At 44.0% G+C, this 20,624-nt stretch overlaps 1 protein-coding gene across 1 annotated transcript; it reads right to left on the bottom strand.

Moving 5' to 3' along the window:
• Nucleotides 1-866: 866 nt before the first annotated feature.
• ap3m2 (adaptor related protein complex 3 subunit mu 2) lies at nt 867-18,150 on the bottom strand. Its single transcript, XM_056291761.1, has 8 exons — nt 17,878-18,150; nt 11,250-11,421; nt 8,509-8,646; nt 8,222-8,307; nt 6,186-6,319; nt 2,806-3,013; nt 2,398-2,542; nt 867-1,000 (listed from the first exon to the last, which is right to left on the bottom strand). The coding sequence occupies exons 1-8, from the start codon at nt 18,148-18,150 to the stop codon at nt 900-902; spliced, it is 1,257 nt and encodes a 418-aa protein (XP_056147736.1). The 3' UTR covers nt 867-899.
• Nucleotides 18,151-20,624: the final 2,474 nt, after the last annotated feature.

Below are 20,624 nucleotides of genomic sequence, written 5' to 3'. Positions count from 1 at the left end.
GATCATAAAATTTGCTGAAAAATACTGTTATTAAAACCATACCAATATAAATGTTGGGAGCAATTTGGGGATTTAGGTGGTTTTGGACTGACAAAAACTATACATCAAGACCAAGGCTGGATGGGCCCATCTGAGGTCTTGTGGTCTTTTCAGACGGTAAGCGACACTCCGCCCATGTACCTGCTTGGATCTGCAGGGTCTCCATGTGCTCCTCATGTGAACAGACGAGACAAGCACCCTGCGAGTAAACACCAGGTGCTGTAGACATGGTAACCATGGAAACGGCTTCTGTGCACTACTGTATCCCCACCGGTACAACTGTGTTTTCTTTATAGGCTATAGCAACATATTAAAATACATCCGTCTAGAAACAATGAAAGAGTCTAGAACTAAACAAGATAACTACTGACTTGCAAATTAGTTCAGTTAATTAGTTTACTAGTGAGTTTACTTGAGCTATATAACTTTATAAACCAGTTACATATCTCAACTAAACTCACTAGGCGTGTGTGTGTGAGACAACCGCGACAGCTTCAGAGGACTGCGCCCGTTTGTCGCTCTGCCTGACAGATTGCCCGCGCCTCCCGACTTGCCCGCTCGCCTCTCATTGAAAATGAATTACTTAAACGCGTCATCACTCCCCGTCTGAAAAGACCATTAGTCAGGCTCTAATCGGTATACTGTATATATGACAGGGCCACTTCAGAAGTTTGTTTTTTTTTCATGTACAAGGGTCCATTACTAACTGCTACTGGGGAACCCCAATTTCTATAAGATAAATCTGAAATTAAGAGGGAATGCACTGATCCCACCCTCTTCGCCTCTGCCCCCCCCCCCCAATCACAACCTCTCCTTTGTTTTATAGTTGTCTGGTCCGGTGGCCACGGAGCAGTAATTCTCTATGTCCGAACTTGAAACTTGCCAGCCTTGGTCATGTACTTGATGCCTTTGAAAGGTTTATACTTCTCGCCGTACATATCCAACCGATTCACCTTCAGCCCTGTCGAGAAGAGGACACATCAGATATTTGCCACCGCACAAGATTTGAAGCAACTGCTCAGTTCAGCTCGACTGAGTGTCTACAATATAATGTGGTTGTTCAAGGAGGGTGGGTGGGTTACAGTGGATATGTTATTGACTTTATTAAAGGGAAACGATCATCATTTAAAACATTCTCTCCCTCGTGCCTCTGAAACACTGCTGAAATTGTGCAGAAATGTGTCTGTGAACATGAAAACACACTCCCTCATTTAGTGACAGGCTGCAAATGCAGAGTATAAGAATATGCAAATATCAACGCAACATTATATGGCTGCTGATGGAGTGTTGTTACACCTGAGAGACAGACAGACAGACAGACAGACAGACAGACAGACAGACAGACAGACAGACAGACAGACAGACAGAGAGCAAGAGAGACAGAGAGAGAGAGAGATAAAAATTTCAATTATTTCCCCTTAAGTGAGCAACTCCCATTAGAGGGATTTATCTGAGTTAGGCAGATGCATCTCCAGTAAGATAAATATTAAATTCCTCGCATCCCACAGCCACAGAGTCTATTCCTGCTGTCAGCCTAAACAGATCTACACCCATCTCCCATTTAAGATTGCTCAATTCTCCTAAAACCCAATTTCTTGTCTCTGAAGGTTTTGGCTGGTGCTCAAAATGATGTATACTGACGGAAGCCAGGCAACACACGTGTCACCGGTATCATGCTACAGGTAAAGATTACGGCTTACAATGACAAATATCACAGTAACTAAAATCAAAATGGTCAATATAAAATGTATGCATAAAAGGTTAAAGTAATATATAAAATGCTAACTGGGTATAAATGAAATGTTAACTCAATTGTGTCAAAAATTGATAATCTAAATTCTTTCAGAGGATGACATTCACAAGGTTCATGTTTAGGGTGTTGGCTTTTGCGCCATCTAGTGTTACATGTGTCATTGTGCTCAATTACTATGGTGGTCAGGTAGGTGACAGCTGAGCTGGCTATGCGCTGATTTAGTGTGTGTGTGTGTGTGTGTGTGTGTGTGTGTGTGTGTGTGTGTGTGTGTGTGTGTGTGTTTGTGTTTGTGTGTCAGTGTGTGTGCACGTGTGTGTACGTGACAGATGGGGTTTAAATCAAATGTTGTTCATTGGTTATGAATAGAGCATCAATTCTCTCATTTATTCTAGGATGGGATGCATTAACTTTTTTTTCGAAACATTTTCCTGTATTTAAAATGATTCAGAAAAAAAAAACACTTCTCAGATTTGTTTGAATTCCTTCCTTTTACATCTGCATGGGTGTCTTGGTGTCAGTACATTTTTGACTCTGTATGCATGTGACTGCCTATGTATACATGTAACCATGCATGCATGTCTGTGTCCATGCTTCCCTGTGCATACCTGAGATGGCCATCTGTTGGATCTTGAACTGGATGTTGATGGTTGGGTTCTCATCTGGTTTGGAGGCCCCTGCCTGCAGGCTCATGGAGCCCTTCAGACTGGGCAGCTTCTGGGGATTAATCTTCCCCACATCCCATGTTAGCAGCTGACCAACAGACATGAAGAATTTAGTCACTAAATGAAGTAGCCACCATTTGAAAAGAAGTACCAATCCTATAGAACATTACACACTACCTTTTGAGTTACTTCTAAAAGGACAATGTACTTCTTACAACATGAAAAGAAATAATATTTTTTTCTGTGTATATGTATGTGTATGTATGGGGGGTGCTTTATTCAGTAAAGCAAAAGTTCAGCAAATCATCATCAGGTGTGGAGGTACACAGACATAAACACACAATCCACTACCTTGGTGACAGGGTCAAAGGTGTATGTTCCCTGGGACGGGTTGAGGTTAGTGTTGAGGACCCCACGTGGCAGCTGGCTGCTGACCAACACTGACTCTACGGCCTTGCCCATGGTCTGCTTGGGGCCGAGGGTTAGGTCAAACCGGCCTTGGGAGCTACCCTCACGGAAGGTGATGTTGTGTTTGACGTATACTGGGATGGCTACCAGACTGGAAAGCAAGTGGGTCATCACAGAGCGGGTCAGATTTACATACGAGACACCAGATCACTTGTTTCCTATGTGCAGCAGTGTGGCTGTGTTAATGACCATTTGTGAAGTTTCCTGCACATAAATGGGACTTTGGGGTTGTGGCGTCAAGTCTTTCCTGACAAATATTATATGCACTGCTTAATCTCTTGTTTTATACAAAACGACTAATTTTGCCTGATCAGATCAACAATGCTGATTTCTCACAAAGCCAAAGCTAGCCAGGCACGGCTGGCTGCTCTGTCACATTCCTGTGTAGTTAGTTAATCTTTTGCGTTATCGCCTGGCTTTTAGTATGCATGAGTACTACTTTATAAACAAGTTTTACAGAGCATACACATGCACACACTACTGTTGTACAAGAGCGGTAATTTCCTTAAAGGCCCCATGAAGTGAAAAATGTATTTTCATTCTTCTTACATCTTTTATCTGTTCATATCTATTTAACTAAAAAGTCACTAAAAATCCACTAAAATATATTTTTTTCTGTTTTTAAGGATAATGTTTTGTTATCTTCCTGACCCACAAATTTTTTTAATATGTCACGCTGCACTTGTGCATTAACAAAAATGTCGAATGACATTTGACAAGATTGAGAGAAGATGAGTGATCTTCTAACACCAAACTGAAACTAGCCAATAGCATATCGAAGCCCTCTCCTCACAAGATCCCACCTGATCACTCCATTTCATTTGAATGTACGTCACATCACAGAAGCGGGGCTCTAAATGTAGTTTCATGAGATGCAGGACGTTCTTTCCTGTGATTATGGGCAAGCATCGCTGTACACATGACAATGAACTACACCTTCTCCTGTATCATTGTCAAATGGTCCTAAGGTAATCTGAAACCTCTGTAGAGAAATTATTAAAGCCATAAATCATCTTCACTGCTAAATCCCTGGAGGCCAGGGCTCTTGTAGATTCAAAAAAATGGGAAAAAAACATTTACACAATGACTGGTTAAAGTAAAGGACAAACCTTCAGAGTTAAAAAAGACTAATGGTTTGTTGACTCTACATAGGAATATAAGGAACCACTGCAGTTACAACTAATACATCTCTAGATAGTCAGGCATATGAAAACAGTACGGAGTTGTTGTATTTAAGAATTAAAAAAAAAGATACGCCCATTGTTTGTCTGATATATTGACTGAGAACATATTCTTACCCACAACTAACATGTAGGAGATAGTCTAAAATGTGCACCAAACACCACCACTAATTAAACCAGAGCATCCAAGCACAGAATTAACTAACATGAGCAATAGGGCTGCGCAAAAAAAAAATCAATGCAGCTCAGTATTTATTTCATGATACTTTATCGATTTTCCAGCCCCTTGTATCGCTACATAAAAAAATTATTAATGTTTTAAACCAGGGGTGGGCAATCTTATCCAGAAAGGGCTGGTGTGGGTGCAGGTTTTTGTTCCAACCAAGCATTACACAGCTGTGTCTCCTAATCAAGTTCCTCAGCAAAAACTCTACTGGTTGATTAGTGGGATCAGGTGTGTGACTGCTTGGTTGGAACAAAAACCTTCACCCACACCGGCCCTTTCTGGATAAGATTGCCCACCCCTGTAACGGCTCTCAGTTCAATGTGTTCAGTGACATAATAAGAATACTTCATATGGGGCGTGGTGGGCTATTCTGTTGCCTACCAATACGAGGATCACCAGATCAAATCCCCATGTTACCTCCGGCTTGGTCGGGTGTCCCTACAGACACTATTGGCCGTGTCTGCAGGTGGGAAGCCGGATGTGGGTATGTGTCCTGGTCACTGAACTAGCACCTCATCTGGTCGGTCAGGGTGCCTGTTCGGGGGGGACGACGACTAGGGACAATAGCATGATCCTCCCATGCGCTACTTCCCCCTGGCGAAACGCCTCACCGTCAAGTGAAAAGAAGCAGCTGGCGACTCCACATGTATAAGAGGAGGCATGTGGTAGTCTGCAGCCCTCCCCGGATCGACAGAGAGGGTGGAGCAGCGACCGGGAAAGCTTGGACAAATGGGGTAATTGGCTGGATACAATTGGAGAGAAAAAGGGGGAACCCCTCCCCAAAAAAAGAATGCTTCATATGCACACTTTATTTTTCATATGATGTTATGGCATCTACATTTCAGTTCAGTGTGTTCAATGCAAATATTGTTGTAATAAATTGGAATGGAAATTTTGAATTAAATCGTTTTGAATCAATTTGTCCACCGAGTTATCAAAATATAACTTGATGTAAATATTAGACTACCCAGGCGGTACACAGCAAGTTGTATTTTCAGCTATGCTTTTAAATTTTCAGCAAATCATGTGGAGTATTGCGGTGTATCACAATATGTAGAGTATCGCAATTTATCGTGATACAATCGTATCGTGACATGTATCGTATTGTGAGGTCCTTGCCAATACCCAGCCCTAATGAGTACATGTACACGCACACACACACACACACCCACACATATGCGTGCGCCTACAATGGACTACAATCTCTAATCATGACAAAAATAAAAAGGAGACGTGTAAATGGATTTCTTTGTGGACACATACAATCACCTCCTTCACTATACTATGCAAATAAGATTATAATGGTTATGCATATCACAATATTGGAACGTTCAAATATTTTGATGGTTTTAATTTGGCTGCACAATTTTCTCAGAGCATACAACATTTCCAGAGCCATTTTACCAGCAAGGGGCGCACTGCCTACCACTGGTGGTATATGTACCACAGTTTGAGAACCACTGTTTTAGTGAAACACATTTATCGCACTTGACAAAACTTTTTTTGAATGAATCTGAAATGTTTTGACCCATGGACGGGAATACTCATGGATGGTTCACAGCGTTTATGCAGAGAGGCACAGCTACAACACCCAACCTCTGCCACCAATATACAGCAGATCAACCGGACTAATGGAGTGATATAACAGTTTACTACTAGTCTACAATACGTTTTCTCAGGTAGATGCTTCATGTTGTCCATATTTAATTGAACACTACAGTTGTAGCCTGGGTTGAACCCTCAGCCAGCTTTGTAAATGGACAGTGACTAACGTCAGTTTTTGTAAGCAGCTGGGTGAGCTGATTGAGTCTCTTCCACAGAGCTGTGTAACTCGAGGTTGAAAGAGAGAGACCTACTTCTGCGAGCTGACATGATACGATAGCAGCCGGAAGTTTCCATCAGGGGGGATGAAGGAGAGGATCCGCTCCGCCTCCCAACGTTTGAACCGCACACATGGGTGGAAGCTGACATCATCCAGCAGCCGAGGGTTCTGGGAAATGAAAGCGGAGGGTCAGACGGGAATTTGATTCAAAAAGGGCCACTAGGGTAACTGCCCAACCTGGTGCTCCAGTTGAAAAAAAGTTAAACATAGAAGACAAAAGAAGTTTAGCATCTAAACAGAAGAGAAAAATCTTTTGAATTTATGTGTGTTGTTCTATAAAGAAAGTGGTTTTATTAATATTCATTTAATTTTCTTAATATTCTAAATTCATGATTTTATGTTGCTCAAAAAAACTGTACCACAGCCTTTTCAGATGCTCCAGTTAGAGGAACGACCTGGAAAACCAACCGACCAAGATCTGGTCCCATTACTTTATATGGAAAAGTTCATTCATATTTCTAATTGCTTATAACATCACTGACATGGTTCATTATTGTAGTAGACTTCAGTGGTAATAATTTTACTGCTGAAGTTATGCTTTTTTCTTCATTGATTTGTCAGCCTGACCATAAAACTGCCTTTATATAAAGGCAGGAATTGTGCAGCAGGCCACAGTGGTTTTGTTCATTTCATTTGGACGTTCAGTTGTTGGCGTTTCTTTTTTTTCTTTTTTTTTTAATTTATTTCTGATTTTTCCCTTTTTCTCCCAATTTAGAGGCCAATCGATCCCTATTTTAATTCAAACACCCACCCTCGTACTGCATGCGTTCGCCAACTGCATCTCTCCGGCCGGCAGTCTCGAAGGAGACGCCTCCCCACTTTCGTGACAAGGCGACTCCAGGCCGAACCACTGCTTTTTCCGACACACACAGAGACGCATTCATGTGACGAACACAAGCCGACTCTGCCACCCTCCCGAAGACAGCGTTGCCAATTGTTGCTGCTTCACTGAGTCCGGCCATAGTCGGATCTGACGAGACCGAGGCGCGAACCCCGGTCCCCAGTGGGCAACTGCATCAACACAAAGCCGATGCTTGGATCGCTACACCATCGCGGACCCTCAATTGTTGGCGTTTCTAGATGAGACTGTAATTGTGTGGAAATAATAATCAATTCAGCGAATAGTGTTTAGTGATGACCTTCACACATCATCTTCATGGGCAGATGATGAAGCCCTTCACTTAAAATGCAACTGATTTTCACTTAAGGGTAGCGTTGTTGCACAGTGTGCTTTGGTGGTGAAAAAACAGGCTAGTTATTGCAATGATGCCTGCTACCAACAGCGATGACTAAGAAATAAAAGAATATTCTAGAAATGTTCCATTCAACATTTTTTGGATTCCCCCCCCTTTTCTCGCCAATTGTATCTGGCCAATTACCCCACTCTTTTGAGCCTTCCCGGTCGCTGCTCCACCCCCTCTGCCGATCCGGGGAGGGCTGCAAACTACCACATGCCTCCTCTGATACATGTGGAGTCGCCAGCCGCTTCTTTTCACCTGACAGTGAGGAGTTTCGCCAGGGGGACGTAGTGTGTGGGAGGATCACACTATTCCTCCCAGTTCCCCCTCCCCCCCGAACAGGTGTCCCAACCGACCAGAGGAGGCGCTAGTGCAGCGATCAGGACACTACCCACATCCGGCTTCCCAACCGCAGACATGGCCAATTGTCTCTGTAGGGACGCCTGACCAAGCTGGAGGCAACACGGGGATTTGAACCAGCATCCCCGTGTTGGTAGGCAACGGAATAGTCCACTACGCTACCTGGATGCCCCTTTCCATTCAATTTTGGGGTGACATGAAGGCTCCTACCCTTGATTTCATACAACAGCTAAAGCTTACCCAATGCAAACTCACCCAGTCCTGACTTGCCTGGACTCAATAAGGTGCCTTGTGTCTATGGCACCGTGTGTCCCTGCTTACATCTAATGCAATCTGCACACACCAATATTTCTGAAAGATGAAAACTGAAACTCAGTGCTGGAGAGGTAAAAGCCATGACCAATCAGCTCACCATGAATGAGAGGGTGAGGTCAGGCATGCCAGACAGTTTCACACAGGCGTCAATCACTCCCTGGATTTCTGCTGTGATGGTGGAGCCTGATGGTTGAGAGAGAAAGACATCAGAAAAACTACAGAAAGGTAGTAGGAAGATAAATAACAGTAATGCTAGTAATACAATTATTAAAAAATAACTTCATGGTAGCAGTATAATAATAAAGAGGTGATAAAATCTTAAGTAATGACTAGGGTGGATGCCTTTTGGCTTGTGCAAGACCATCTTTCTGTACACGGCAGTACCTGACTTATCAATGATAGCATCAATCTCCTCCACCACGTCAAAGTAGGCCTCATTGTTTGTATATTTCACTCCAGTGCGTCGCCATGGCACCACTGATAACTGGCCTGTAGGCAGCTGCTCACCAACATTTGTGCTGCCTGTAAAACACGTCAGGCAGACGTGAAAGAAAAGAAATATACTTTTAAACTTGCGAGTGTGCTTCTAAAGATGTCCACATAGGGCTGGATGATACTGACAATCAAATATCACAATATTTTTGACTGAATATCTCGATATTGATAACGTGATGATATTTTTGGGGTCATATTTTGGGGATATTTGAGGGGACCTTTGGTATTTTCATAAATGATTTACATACAAGAAAATTGTGAGAAACGACCATTAGTAATGTGGACATGACCACCAGGTAGAGACACTCATTGTTCATTTCACTCAGCTAAAACAGTCGAATAAGTTCAGAAAACTGTTTCACTTCACTATAATCCAGTCTTTAAAACCAGATTCCAGTCTTTAAAACCGGATTAACATTTTTTTCTCCCCCTTTTTCTCCCCAGTTGTACTTGGCCAATTACCCTATTTTCCGAGCCGTCCTGGTCGCTGCTGCACCCCCTCTGCCAATCCAGGGATGGCTGCAGACTACCACACTTCCTCTGATACATGTGGAGTCGCCAGCCGCTTCTTTTCACCTGACAGTGAGGAGTTTCGCCAGGGGGACATAGCGCGTGGGAAGATCACGCTATTCCCCCCAGTTTCCCCTCCCCTCCGAACAGGCACTTCGACTGACCAGAGGAGGAGCTAGTGCAGCGACCAGGACACATACCCACACCCGGCTTCCCACCCGCAGACATGGCCAATTGTGTCTGCAAGGACGCCCGACCAAGCCATAGGTAACACGGGGATTCGAACCGGCGGTCCCCATGTTGGTAGTTAACGAAATATACCGCTACGCTCCCTGGATGCCCTGAAGAATGACAACATTTAAGTTATATCATAATATTACGATGACTAAAATCCCAGATGATATCTAGCTTCATATCACTATCTACTACCAAAATTCTACCCAATTTCCCATTGGGGATGAATAAAATATTTCTGATTTCTGATACTACTACTACTTTTGGCTGCTCCCGTTAGGGGTCGCCACAGCGGATCATCTGTTTCCATCTCTTCCTGTCTTCTGCATCTTCCTCTGTCACACCAGCCACCTGCATGCCCTCACCACATCCATAAACCTCCTCTTTGGCCTTCCTCTTTTCCTCTTCCCTGGTAGCTCCATATTCAGTATCCTTCTCCCAATATACCCAGCATCTCTCCTCCATACATGCCCAAGCCATCTCAATCTTGCCTCTCTTGCTTTGTCTCCAAACCGTCCAACCTAAGCGGGCCCTCTAATATACTTGTTCCTAATCCTGTCCTTCTTCATCACCCCAAATGAAAATCTTAGCATCTTCAACTCTGCCACCTCCAGCTCTGCCTCCTGTCTTTTCGTCAGTGCCACTGTCTCCAAACCATATAACATAGTTGGTCTCACAACCATCTTGTAAACCTTCCCTTTAACTCTTGCTGATACTCTTCTCCACCCACTCCACCATGCCTGCCCTCTTCTTCACCTCTCTTCCACGCCTTGAACAGTTAACCCCAAGTATTTAAATTCATACACCATCACCTCTACTCCTTGCATCCTCACCATTCCGCTGTCCTCCCTCTCATTCACACATGTATTCCATCTTGCTCCAAATGACTTTTATTCCTCTTCTCTCCAGTGCATACCTCCACCTCTCCAGGCTCTCCTCAACCTGCACCCTACTCTCACTACAAATCACAATGTCATCCGCGAACATCATAGACTCCTGCCTGATCTCGTCCGTCAACTTGTCCATCACCATCGCAAACAAGAAAGGGCTCAGAGCTGATCCTTGATGTAATCCCACCTCCACCTTGAACCCATCTGTCATTCCAACCGCACACCTCACCACTGTCACACTTCCCTCATACATATCCTGCACCACTCCTACATACGTCTCTACTACTTCCGACTTCCTCATACAATAACCACAACCTCCTCTCTCAGCACCCTGTCATGTGCTTTCACTAAATCCACAAAGAAAGCTTCACATCACAATCTCAACATATCAGTATACTGCCCAGTTCCATTTCCACAATGCATTAGTCACTAGGTAGGCCAATGGGGCCACTTCTGCATTGAAAAGTGGAAAAAAAAAACAAAAACATTTTCTACCATGATCTTGATTTAGCTGACTCACCCTTTGCCATAAGGCAAACCCTGGTTTTGATACGTTTTTGAATCCCCCTTCCTGTTTCAATCTTGCATTATATTGCTGCACCATGAGCTTCTTAAAGTTCATCGACGCACAATACTGGGCAAATAATTTGCCTTTCTTTCTGTTTGGTGCCATGCTAGAAATGTCAACACAAAAAAAATCTGAGATATGATTCACATGACACATGTCCCTATATATAAAATAGAGGCCAAACTAAAATGTCCATTTTGAATATTAGACAGTTGAGTTACCTCTAGCTAACTGCCTAAACGCAGTGCCCCTGTCAGAAGGGAAAATACCACCAGCTACCCGGTAAGTTTCTTTACAATCTATTACAGTATAGCATTTTGAGGTTGAATGATATTTTCAAAAAAACTACTTGCAATGCAAATAGTGAAAACTACATTTCCAAAATTTACAAGCTACTGAGGAAAATGCTGGTCTTTTCTGCCTCCTACCTGTGATGGTGTTGACCATTGTACGAAGGATGGTGGGGGGCTTGATAAGTTCCTTGAGGATGTTGGACTCGGTAGCCAAGGGAAAGCCATTGTCCAGCATCTCCTCCAGTAACTCATACACCACCACCACATTGTCCTTGATGGCAGCCTCAGTACACACTCCAAAATAGTCCTTATGACACAAACACACACGCACACACGGATATATGACACATATTAGATGTGAGTTTAGACAAAATAGTTCAAGTTCCACTTTATTGTCATATGTATTTAGAATACAATGAAATTCTTGTGCTCTGGCTCTCTCTGCCTTAACACAAGGGACACGAGGACAAAGGACACAAGGGCACACTATCCCGAAAAAAAATAGACTATATACACAGTGAATTCATACATTATATACAGTATACAATAACACAACAACATAAGGGTGTGTCAGCTGTTCATCAACCTGACTGCCTGTGGACAGAAACTATGACTGAGACAGGCGGTGTGTGATTTGATGCTCCAGCAATGTGAGGTAGACACTAAAAAACGGACGGAAAGATGGATTCCAGGATGGGAATAAAGGATCAATTCCAAAAGTAACTTGTCGAATCAAATAAGGAACCGTAACATTAACAATCAATTTAAATGAAACAAAACATGTAAAGTCGTAATCTTTTGTTCATGAGTGAAAGTAAAAAACTGGAATACATTTTCTTTACCCACAAAATATTTATTTTGTCCGATTTTTGTGCACATTTTTTTTGAGCATTTCATCTGTACCGATCAGCCAAAATATTAAAACCACCTGCCTAATATTGTGAGGGTCCCTCTCCTCTTCTGGATTGCCAACTTGCCATGGTGGCAATCATCCCAAGAGCTATGCCGTCCAGAGCTTGGCTCTTGGTAGGGTCACTCAAGGACAGGTCAAGGTGGGGGTTCCAGACAAAGCGTGATCCAACAAAGACCTCAACAGCGGAACTAGCAGAAGATGTCTTCAGGTCACAACAGCAGTGAAGGTGGATGACGGCTGCAACATAGGGTGGTCCCCAATCATCTTGGTTCTCCATGCCATTGGACTACGCCCACACCTTGCCAAGGACTATGTGGTGGCTGAAGGTGCATCAGCCACGCCATGTAAAAAGCTGTCATGTGCAGGCATCCTCCCATTATGTGGCTCCAGGATCAGCCTCTACGCCCACCTGAAGACCCAGAGGAACCCAGAGAGAGGATTCGTCCCCGAATGACCACCGATGAGGTCCCCCTCATGGCACCAAAACAGCTCTGAACCGTCGAAGCATGGACTCCACAAGACTTCTGAAGGTGTCCTCTGGTATCTGGCACCAAGACGTTAGCAGCAGATCCTTTAAGTCCAGTAAGTTGTGAGGTGGGGCCTCCATGGATCAGACTTTTTTTCCCAGCACATCCCACAAATGCTCGATTGGATTGAGATCTGGGGAATTATGAGGCCAAGGCAACACCTTGAACTCTTTGTCATGTTCCTCAAATGATTCCTGAACAATTTTTGCAGTGTGGCAGGGCGCATTATCCTGCAGAACGAGGCCAATGCGATCAGGGAATACAATTGCAGTGAAGGGAGTGTACTTGGTCTGCAATGATGTTTAGGTAGGTGGTACATGTCAAAGTAACATCCAAATAACTGCAAGGACCCAAGGCTACCCAGCAGGACACTGCCCATTGTCTCGGCTGGTTTGCCTTCTTCCCATAGTGCATCCTGGTGCCATCTTTTCCCCAGGTAAACGACACACACACACACCTGGCCATCCACATGACGTAAAAGAAAACGTGATTCATCAGACCAGGACACTTTTTTCCATTGCTCCATAGTCCAATTCTGATGCTCTCGTATCCATTGTAGGTGCTTTCGGTGGTGGACAGGGGTCATCATGGGCACTCTGACTGGTCTGCAGCTATGCAGCCCCATACACAGCAAGCTGTGGTGCACTGTGTGTTCTGCCACCTGTCTATCATAGCCAGCATTAACTTTTTCAGCATTTTTGAGCCACAGTAGCTCTTCTGTGGGATCGGACGGACTAGCCTTCACTCCCCACGTGCATAAATGAGCCTTTGGGGTCCATGACCCTGTCGCCGGTTCACCGGTTGTCCTTCCTTGGACCACTTTTGGTAGGTACTGACCACTGCATACCCGGAACACAACACAAGACCTGCTGTTTTGGAGATGCTCTGACCCAGTCATCTAGCCATCACAATTTGGTCCTTGTCAAAAGTCACTCAGATCCTTACACTTGCCCATTTTTCCTGCTTCCAACACATCAACTTCAAGAACGGACTGTTCACTTGCTGCTTAAAATATCCCATGCCTTGACAGGTGCCATTGTAATGAGATAATCGATGTTATTCACTTACATGTCAGTGGTTTTAATGTTCTGGCTGATCGTGTATACCAAGATAATTCATCCACCAGACAGGTGATGGATATCAAGATGCTAATTAATCAGCAGGATCTTTATACAGATGCTAAATGTGCGACAGGCAAAGAAGGGACATGTTAAAATTTGTACTTTTGTTGCTCAATTCAGTGCCACTATTGTCAAGTCTTGAGATAGTATGCAATTGGCATATTGACTTCAGGCATGTGTATCCCAGCTGTTGACAGGGAACTGGATGTTCTCTGAACTATTTGAGCCTACATTATTTCAGAGTATTTGGTAGTGCATTAAACAAGCCTCATAAATACTGTCCATGTGGAACCACACCAGCCCAACACCACTGCATCTCGCATCTTCACATGGAAGATTGTTTCAAACCAGTCTGCCATCTCATGTTTTAGTGTGATAATACACAATCCATTTTGTAAGGACCTGTAGTTTTTTTCATGCTCAGTGCAAACTGGACATGTCACCCAATAACCATGTTTAAGATGCTCTGAATCATGTGAATGGGTTTTCTAGTTCCCTCAAATAGCCTCAAAATACAACCAATCACTATAAACAGCCAAATGAATTCCAAGCAAAGGAGATGTATTGCACTGTTCTAGGCAAATGATTGGAACGCCAGATACTGGCTTGTCTTTCACTGTACCAATTTTCTGGTGGACCTAGAGACTGTGCCATTGTAAGCCAAAGCAAGATGAATACAAATGAAGTGCATGGCTGTTCGGTTACTAAAACAGACTGTCCGGTTTTATTGAGAGGGGTTGTGTTTGGTAATAACATCTCTCTCACCTAGGCACGACAAAATGTTCCAGTCTCTTTCCTTTTGTCGTCATTACTTTGCTACATTCAGTGTTCCCTGTGGAACAAATGGTTTGCCGGGAGGGCAACGTGAACCGGGGGGGGGGGGGGGGGGGCACTTAAAAAATGCAGACATCATTGTTTTATATGGTTGTTTTTATTTGGGGGGGTTCCCCTTTTTTCTCCCCAGTTGTACTTGGTCAATTATCCCACTCCATCCCAGTCACTGCTCCACCCGCTCTGCCAACCTGGGGAGGGCTGCAAACTACCACATGCTTCCTCCGATACATGTGGAGTTGCCAGCTGCTTCTTTTCACCTGACAGTGAGGAGTTTCACCAGCGGGACATAGCGCATGGGAGGATCACGCTATTCCCCCCAGTTCCCCTTCCCCCCCGAACGGGCACCCTGACCAACCAGGGGAGGCGCTAGACCAGCGACCAGGACACATACCCACATCCGGCTTCCCATCCGCAGACACGACCAATTGTCTATTGTAGGGGCGCCTGACCAAGCCGGAGGTAACACGGGGATTTGAACCAGTGATCCCTGTGATCCCTGTGTTGGTAGGCAACGGAACAGACCACCATGCCACCTGGACACCCTGTTTTTTTTAAAATTATTATTATTATCGTTTAGTGACAAAGCTTGCAGGATTTGTTGGAGCATTTTACTCTTCAGGGCCTCTCGTAGAACACTTCTATGGCCCTTTCATATGGGAAGGCTTTGAGAGGGGGCCCATTAATGGACAGCTGAAAGGCTGTGCTTTTAGTAACTATCAGTATAACCAGCTATGAGTCACTTGAAATAACCTAAAATCAGAAATCTCCCAACTACAGTTTGGAGCCCCTGATCTGGAAAGCTAACATATACAATCACTTTAATTTAGGATAAAAAGGAAGTGCAGGGATTGGATTAAGTGCAGTAGACCTGGAGACGATCACTATCCACGGCATGTTCTGACCAGTGACCACCCATACAGACCAGCCGGACCAAACGCCACCACAAGCAGTGTGATCACCCCAGGAAGAGAAGGAAGAGAGCTGGATAAGAGCTAAACTAACCCAGCTTGGAACTAAGAGCGATCGAGAGAGATGCATCGTACCCCCCACCCCACCCCGCCCTAACTAAATGCCTGCTCTGTTTACCTACCTTATCTGTCTTTCTTTTCCTTGAAAAATTCCTAGTTCATTTCTTTAAATTAGTGCTGTTAACTGACTGAATTTCCTAATACGCGCACAGGGGGCGGGGGCTGACAATTGGGCTTCCTGGACGAGTCAGCAAGGCATTGGATTAGATGATTGATTGTGGAACATCTTGTTTCCTTTTGTGACATTCTAGATTGCCCCTTGCTTTCCCTTATACATTGAGCAGGCAGTGACTTACAACCTGTGTAAAAGTGTGAGTCAACCTAACAAACCTAACAAATTAACTAAGAAAAGCAGCGAAAATTTAAAAAAAATGATTTAAATTGTTTTAATGGTAATCAATTGCAATAACTTGATTCCTCATGTGCCAACGTGAGGAAGGGGTGGGATGGGGAGTGGAGTATCTGTGGGTCAGTTGCTTTGGACCACTCCACTTTCATATCTTTACTAGTCACTATTAACTTTTCCCTCTAGCACCAACATACCAAGACAAATTCCTTGTATGTTCTTGTACTTGTCAAGAAATCTGATTCTGAAAAGTCTAGTGGCCTGCCCTTGTCCCCTGGTTCAGGTTTTATAATATATCTATGACCAACAGATGTACACCAGTACTCCCATTCACGCACAAGTAATGATTTTACTTCAATTTATTTATTCCCTTACACAAACCTAAACTCACTGGCATCTTAAATTGTTTCATGCTGCGTTATCTTTGCTCCACATATTTTCAGCAAGTCATGTCAGATATTACTTGTAGAGGTGCATCCTTGTGCCAGTTCTCTTTAACATATTCCTCCTGTGTGTGACATTGCTGCTCCACAAGGAAATCAGGAAGGACAGTGGGGTTACTGTGGACTTCAGACTAGATGGAAATCCATTTAACATCCGTAGGCTCCAAGCGGTCACAAAAATTACATCTGAGCACATCATCGAGTTACAGTACGCAGATGATTGTGCAGTTGTGGCCCACACATCCGAGGCACTACAAGCTACCCTTGCAGCTGTTGCAAGGGCGTATGGTAGGCTGGGGCTCTCTATAAATGTGGCAAAGACTGAAGTAGTATGCCAGTGGGCATCTACTCCTCCATCTCATTCACCAACTTTCACCATCTCTGACAAACCATTTGCAACAGTGGAATCCTTCAAATATCTGGGCAGCTTCCTCTCTGATGACTGCAGCATCGACAGGGAGATACAAAACGGGATTAAACAAGCGTCATCCTCTTTTGGCAGACTTAGGAGAAGGGTCTTTCAAAACAAAGACCTCAACCTCCACACCAAAATATCTGTCTACTTGGCAGTTGTCATCACGACTCCTCTACAGCTGTGAGGCATGGACCCTGTACAGCCACCACCTCAGGATGCCTGAGGCCTTCCACATCAGATGCGTACAATGCATCCTGAGGATAACCTGGCGTGACCGAGTGCCCCATACTGAAATACTCCGCAAGACCAACTGCATCAGCATGGAGGCTACCGTCACCCAGCACCAACTTCGATGGCTCGGTCACGTCATCAGGATGCCAAAGGAACGCTTACCAGGTAAAGTGCTGTATGGCCAGCTACATCTTGGCCACCGCGTGGCAGGGGGCCAGAAAAACGATACAAAGACCAGCTGAAGACCATCATAAAAAAGTGCGGCCTGAACCCAAGCCAGCTGGAAGACACTGCCACCCAACGCTCCATCTGGCAGCAGCTCTGTCAACAAGGGGTGCAAAAGCTCGAGACAGACCGCGGTGATCGACGGACCAGAAGACGTCTGAAGAGACATGAAGCCAGTACCACACCTACACCCCCAGTCAGTGATTTCACCTATCCTGTCTGTGGCAGACATTGTGGATTGCGGATTGGGCTTTACAGCCATAAGAAGACTCACAAGTGACAGAGGCAGGATTGTCATCATCGGACACGACGGACAACCTAAAGCAAAGCAAGCTCCACATATTTTCAGCAAGTCATGTCAGATATTACTTGTATAGCCCTAAATCACAAATTAGTCTCAGAGGGCTCTACAATCACATTGCTTTCACCAACAGATGAAAACAGAATAGGTGCCGATGTACAATACCCCCTTATCCTTAAGAGCCTCGATTTAGATGAGGAAAAACTCCTCAGAAAAAAAACATTATCAGTAAGAAAAATAAAATGTGAGGAAACCTTCAGGTGGAGCATCAGAGCAGCTATCCCTTTTCCAGGAGAGATAGGCATGCAATAAATAGGTGCCAAGTGGCAGAGTAGATAGTAGACAGAAGAACAAGAACACAAAACGGTAAAGAACACACCTGGAAAGTGTCGACGACCCTGTGCAGGAACTCAATGACAAAGAGTGGCGGGACCTCGCTCTGGATGACAGCTACAAAGTAAATGCGGTGCCGGAGCACGCTGATGAGGTAGTGGTGCGGCGTGGGGATCACCGGCGGGACCTTCTCCGGCTCAGTGGCACGCTCCTGGGCCTCAAAGAAGTAGTCACACACAGAGCGGCTGACCACGCTCTTCCAGTGCTTCTCCAGAAAAATGTCCCCCGAGGCGTTGATCAGGAACAAGCTGTGGATCATTTTGGCAGGAGGCTGAGATGCCAAATACAGACAGATGGATAGATCAAGTAGTCAATTTGTTAGTAAAGCACCGACTGGTTCGTTAGCTCAAGTGGCTTTCATGATGTCAACAACTGCCAAATAGGTCCTGACTACCTCAAGCCAGAGAAATGAAAACAGAGAAAATGCAATTTGCAGAAATCTCATGTGGAATGGCTTAAAGTGTTCTTCCTTTAGCAGTCAGTAGTATGTTTACTCAAGACCCCACTGCTTGTAGTATGAATGCCTGCATGAATGCCACTATGTTCTCCCCCTCCCCTCCCTCTGGAAAGCCAATCAGCCTCGGATTTAGCCTACAGCTAATTAAAGATATAGACTGCCAATGCCTTTAAAAATAAACAACTTAAACCAGAGCCCTCTACAATTCAGTTACAACAAAAAGTAAAAACAAACAAACAAAACACAACAAGAAAGACAAAGGGCTGTCGGTCAAAAGTATTTTTTTTAAAAAGAGTACATTTTAAAGCATTTAATCCCATCTATGAACTTTCATTGGCGGTTATCATAAAACGAAAGCTTCCGGGAGACGAATTACATCCGGAGGAACTCGAGAATTTGACGCGACCTCTTCCTCTCATCTCACGTGATCTAATGGCCAAAGTAGTCTTTCTCAAGGAAGTCAACACTGCACGCACAGGCACCTTCGTAGACTAGCCGAGAAAGTTAGAATAGACTTTTTACGAACACAACCCCGCATACACACAATAAAACTCGTCTATTTCGCTAAGAAATTGTTGCTGCACGTTAACTTGTCGCAGATAAGAAAGGTGACACCGACACAGGCATTAAATATGCGGCGAAGCTCTTGAGGTTCGGTGCTGACATAACGCTACAAGTCACCGTATAAATTAACCCAACGCTTCAGATTTCCTAAAAAACAACACACAACTTACATAGCATTTTCCGCAAGGCCGTTAGGAGGCGTTTGCAGATGCTTAGCTAAAACATCATCGTGCATCAAATCCCTCCTCCCTCCTCACACTGTTGTCTTGTGACAGCGGAAGAACCTCGTCACAGGGCAAGGGACTGGTAAATTACAAGAATGACAGCTATACAGTTCTCCGTTTCGAATAAAACTACAAATTGTATTTGTTTATATAGCGCCGGTCTCTCACCGTAAGCAGTTTGCGGTTTTCGTCTCGCCTTTCGCCCCTTTTTTCTTTTTTTTTATCAATGAAAGCTTGCGAGCTGCGGTCTCTTCCCGATGGGTGGGAGCAAATCTCAGTGGTAATGCGAAACAAGAGCAAACCAATCAGATGTTAACAAAGACGTTCAAGCCCGCCTTTCCAATGTTATTATTGGTCAGAGAGCGGAAGACGTTTACGACTTCGCTATGATTGGTTGGCTAGCAGTAAACGCCAGTACGATCAACATATCAGCTTGCTCGGCGATGAAGACATTTTGTTTCCAAGCCCTGGAGTGCTAATTTCATATTGTGTCTCTGCACGAAAACAAACTAGTTATAAAACGTCTCATTTGTTACATGATGACATGTTACATGTCTTATCTGTTCTTCTTCTCTCAGCCTTTTTCCTGTTTTTCAGGGGTCGCCATAGCAACCCCCCCTTTTTTTAAAAGCAATTTGTTACTTGGTCATCATATACTACATGTCTCATCTGTTACATGTTAAATATGGGATGCTAAGATTGCCTCCTGGAAATGCACCTGAAATGTTTTTGAATTCCTCGTGCGATACGTTTGTGCGCAAATAGATATCTAAACATCACTCATACTTGTCTGAAACTGAGTAGATATGCTCTTCTCACCATCATCTGCCAACTAAAACACTGCATTGCTGCGAAGAAACGAAAGAAGGGGGCATTCACCCAAATTCTGAATTCGTTGTTTCACAGTACTAACATTGATTGTCCGCGTTAGAGCTCAGCTGCATTATTGCACTACGTTTTTCAGCTGAAGTACTTCGTTTTATTCAAAATCCTAAAACTGATCTTGACCAAATCCCATTATCTCCTAGTCACAGTTCTGGTGCTATCAATGCATTTTGCCATTCCTGAATTGGGAGTTAAAATGGTTAATCTGCATAATCGTGGTTCCACAGTGCCCTGCACTAATGGATAATAAAAATGACCTCTCATTACTGTGCAATAATTAATTGCCAATGCCAGTACGCTGAAACAAATTGTTCGGCCTTAATGTATACTTGTACTGTGTTTATGTATCATCTTAACATGCAATAAATCTTGTTTGTAGTACAATAAGCCTACATTGGCGGGGGTCCTGCTATGTTTGTGCTGCAGTTGTAGCGTCAGCTTGTGTAACCATTTCATAATGTGTCAGCATTAACGACGATTTTTTTCAGGGTTGTGAATGCCAGTTGTTTTTTTTTCTTCTTTTTTTCCACCACTGAGGTAAAGTTACTTCTGAGTCAAGTGGACTGAAATGAGCATCGTGTTAAATTGGACTAAAGGATCAGA

This window comes from Lampris incognitus, chromosome 1 (assembly GCF_029633865.1).
Source record: "Lampris incognitus isolate fLamInc1 chromosome 1, fLamInc1.hap2, whole genome shotgun sequence".
Lineage (NCBI taxonomy): Eukaryota > Metazoa > Chordata > Actinopteri > Lampriformes > Lampridae > Lampris > Lampris incognitus.
Note: the sequence above shows the minus strand (reverse complement) of the source record. Positions and strands in the feature narration are given on the sequence as shown.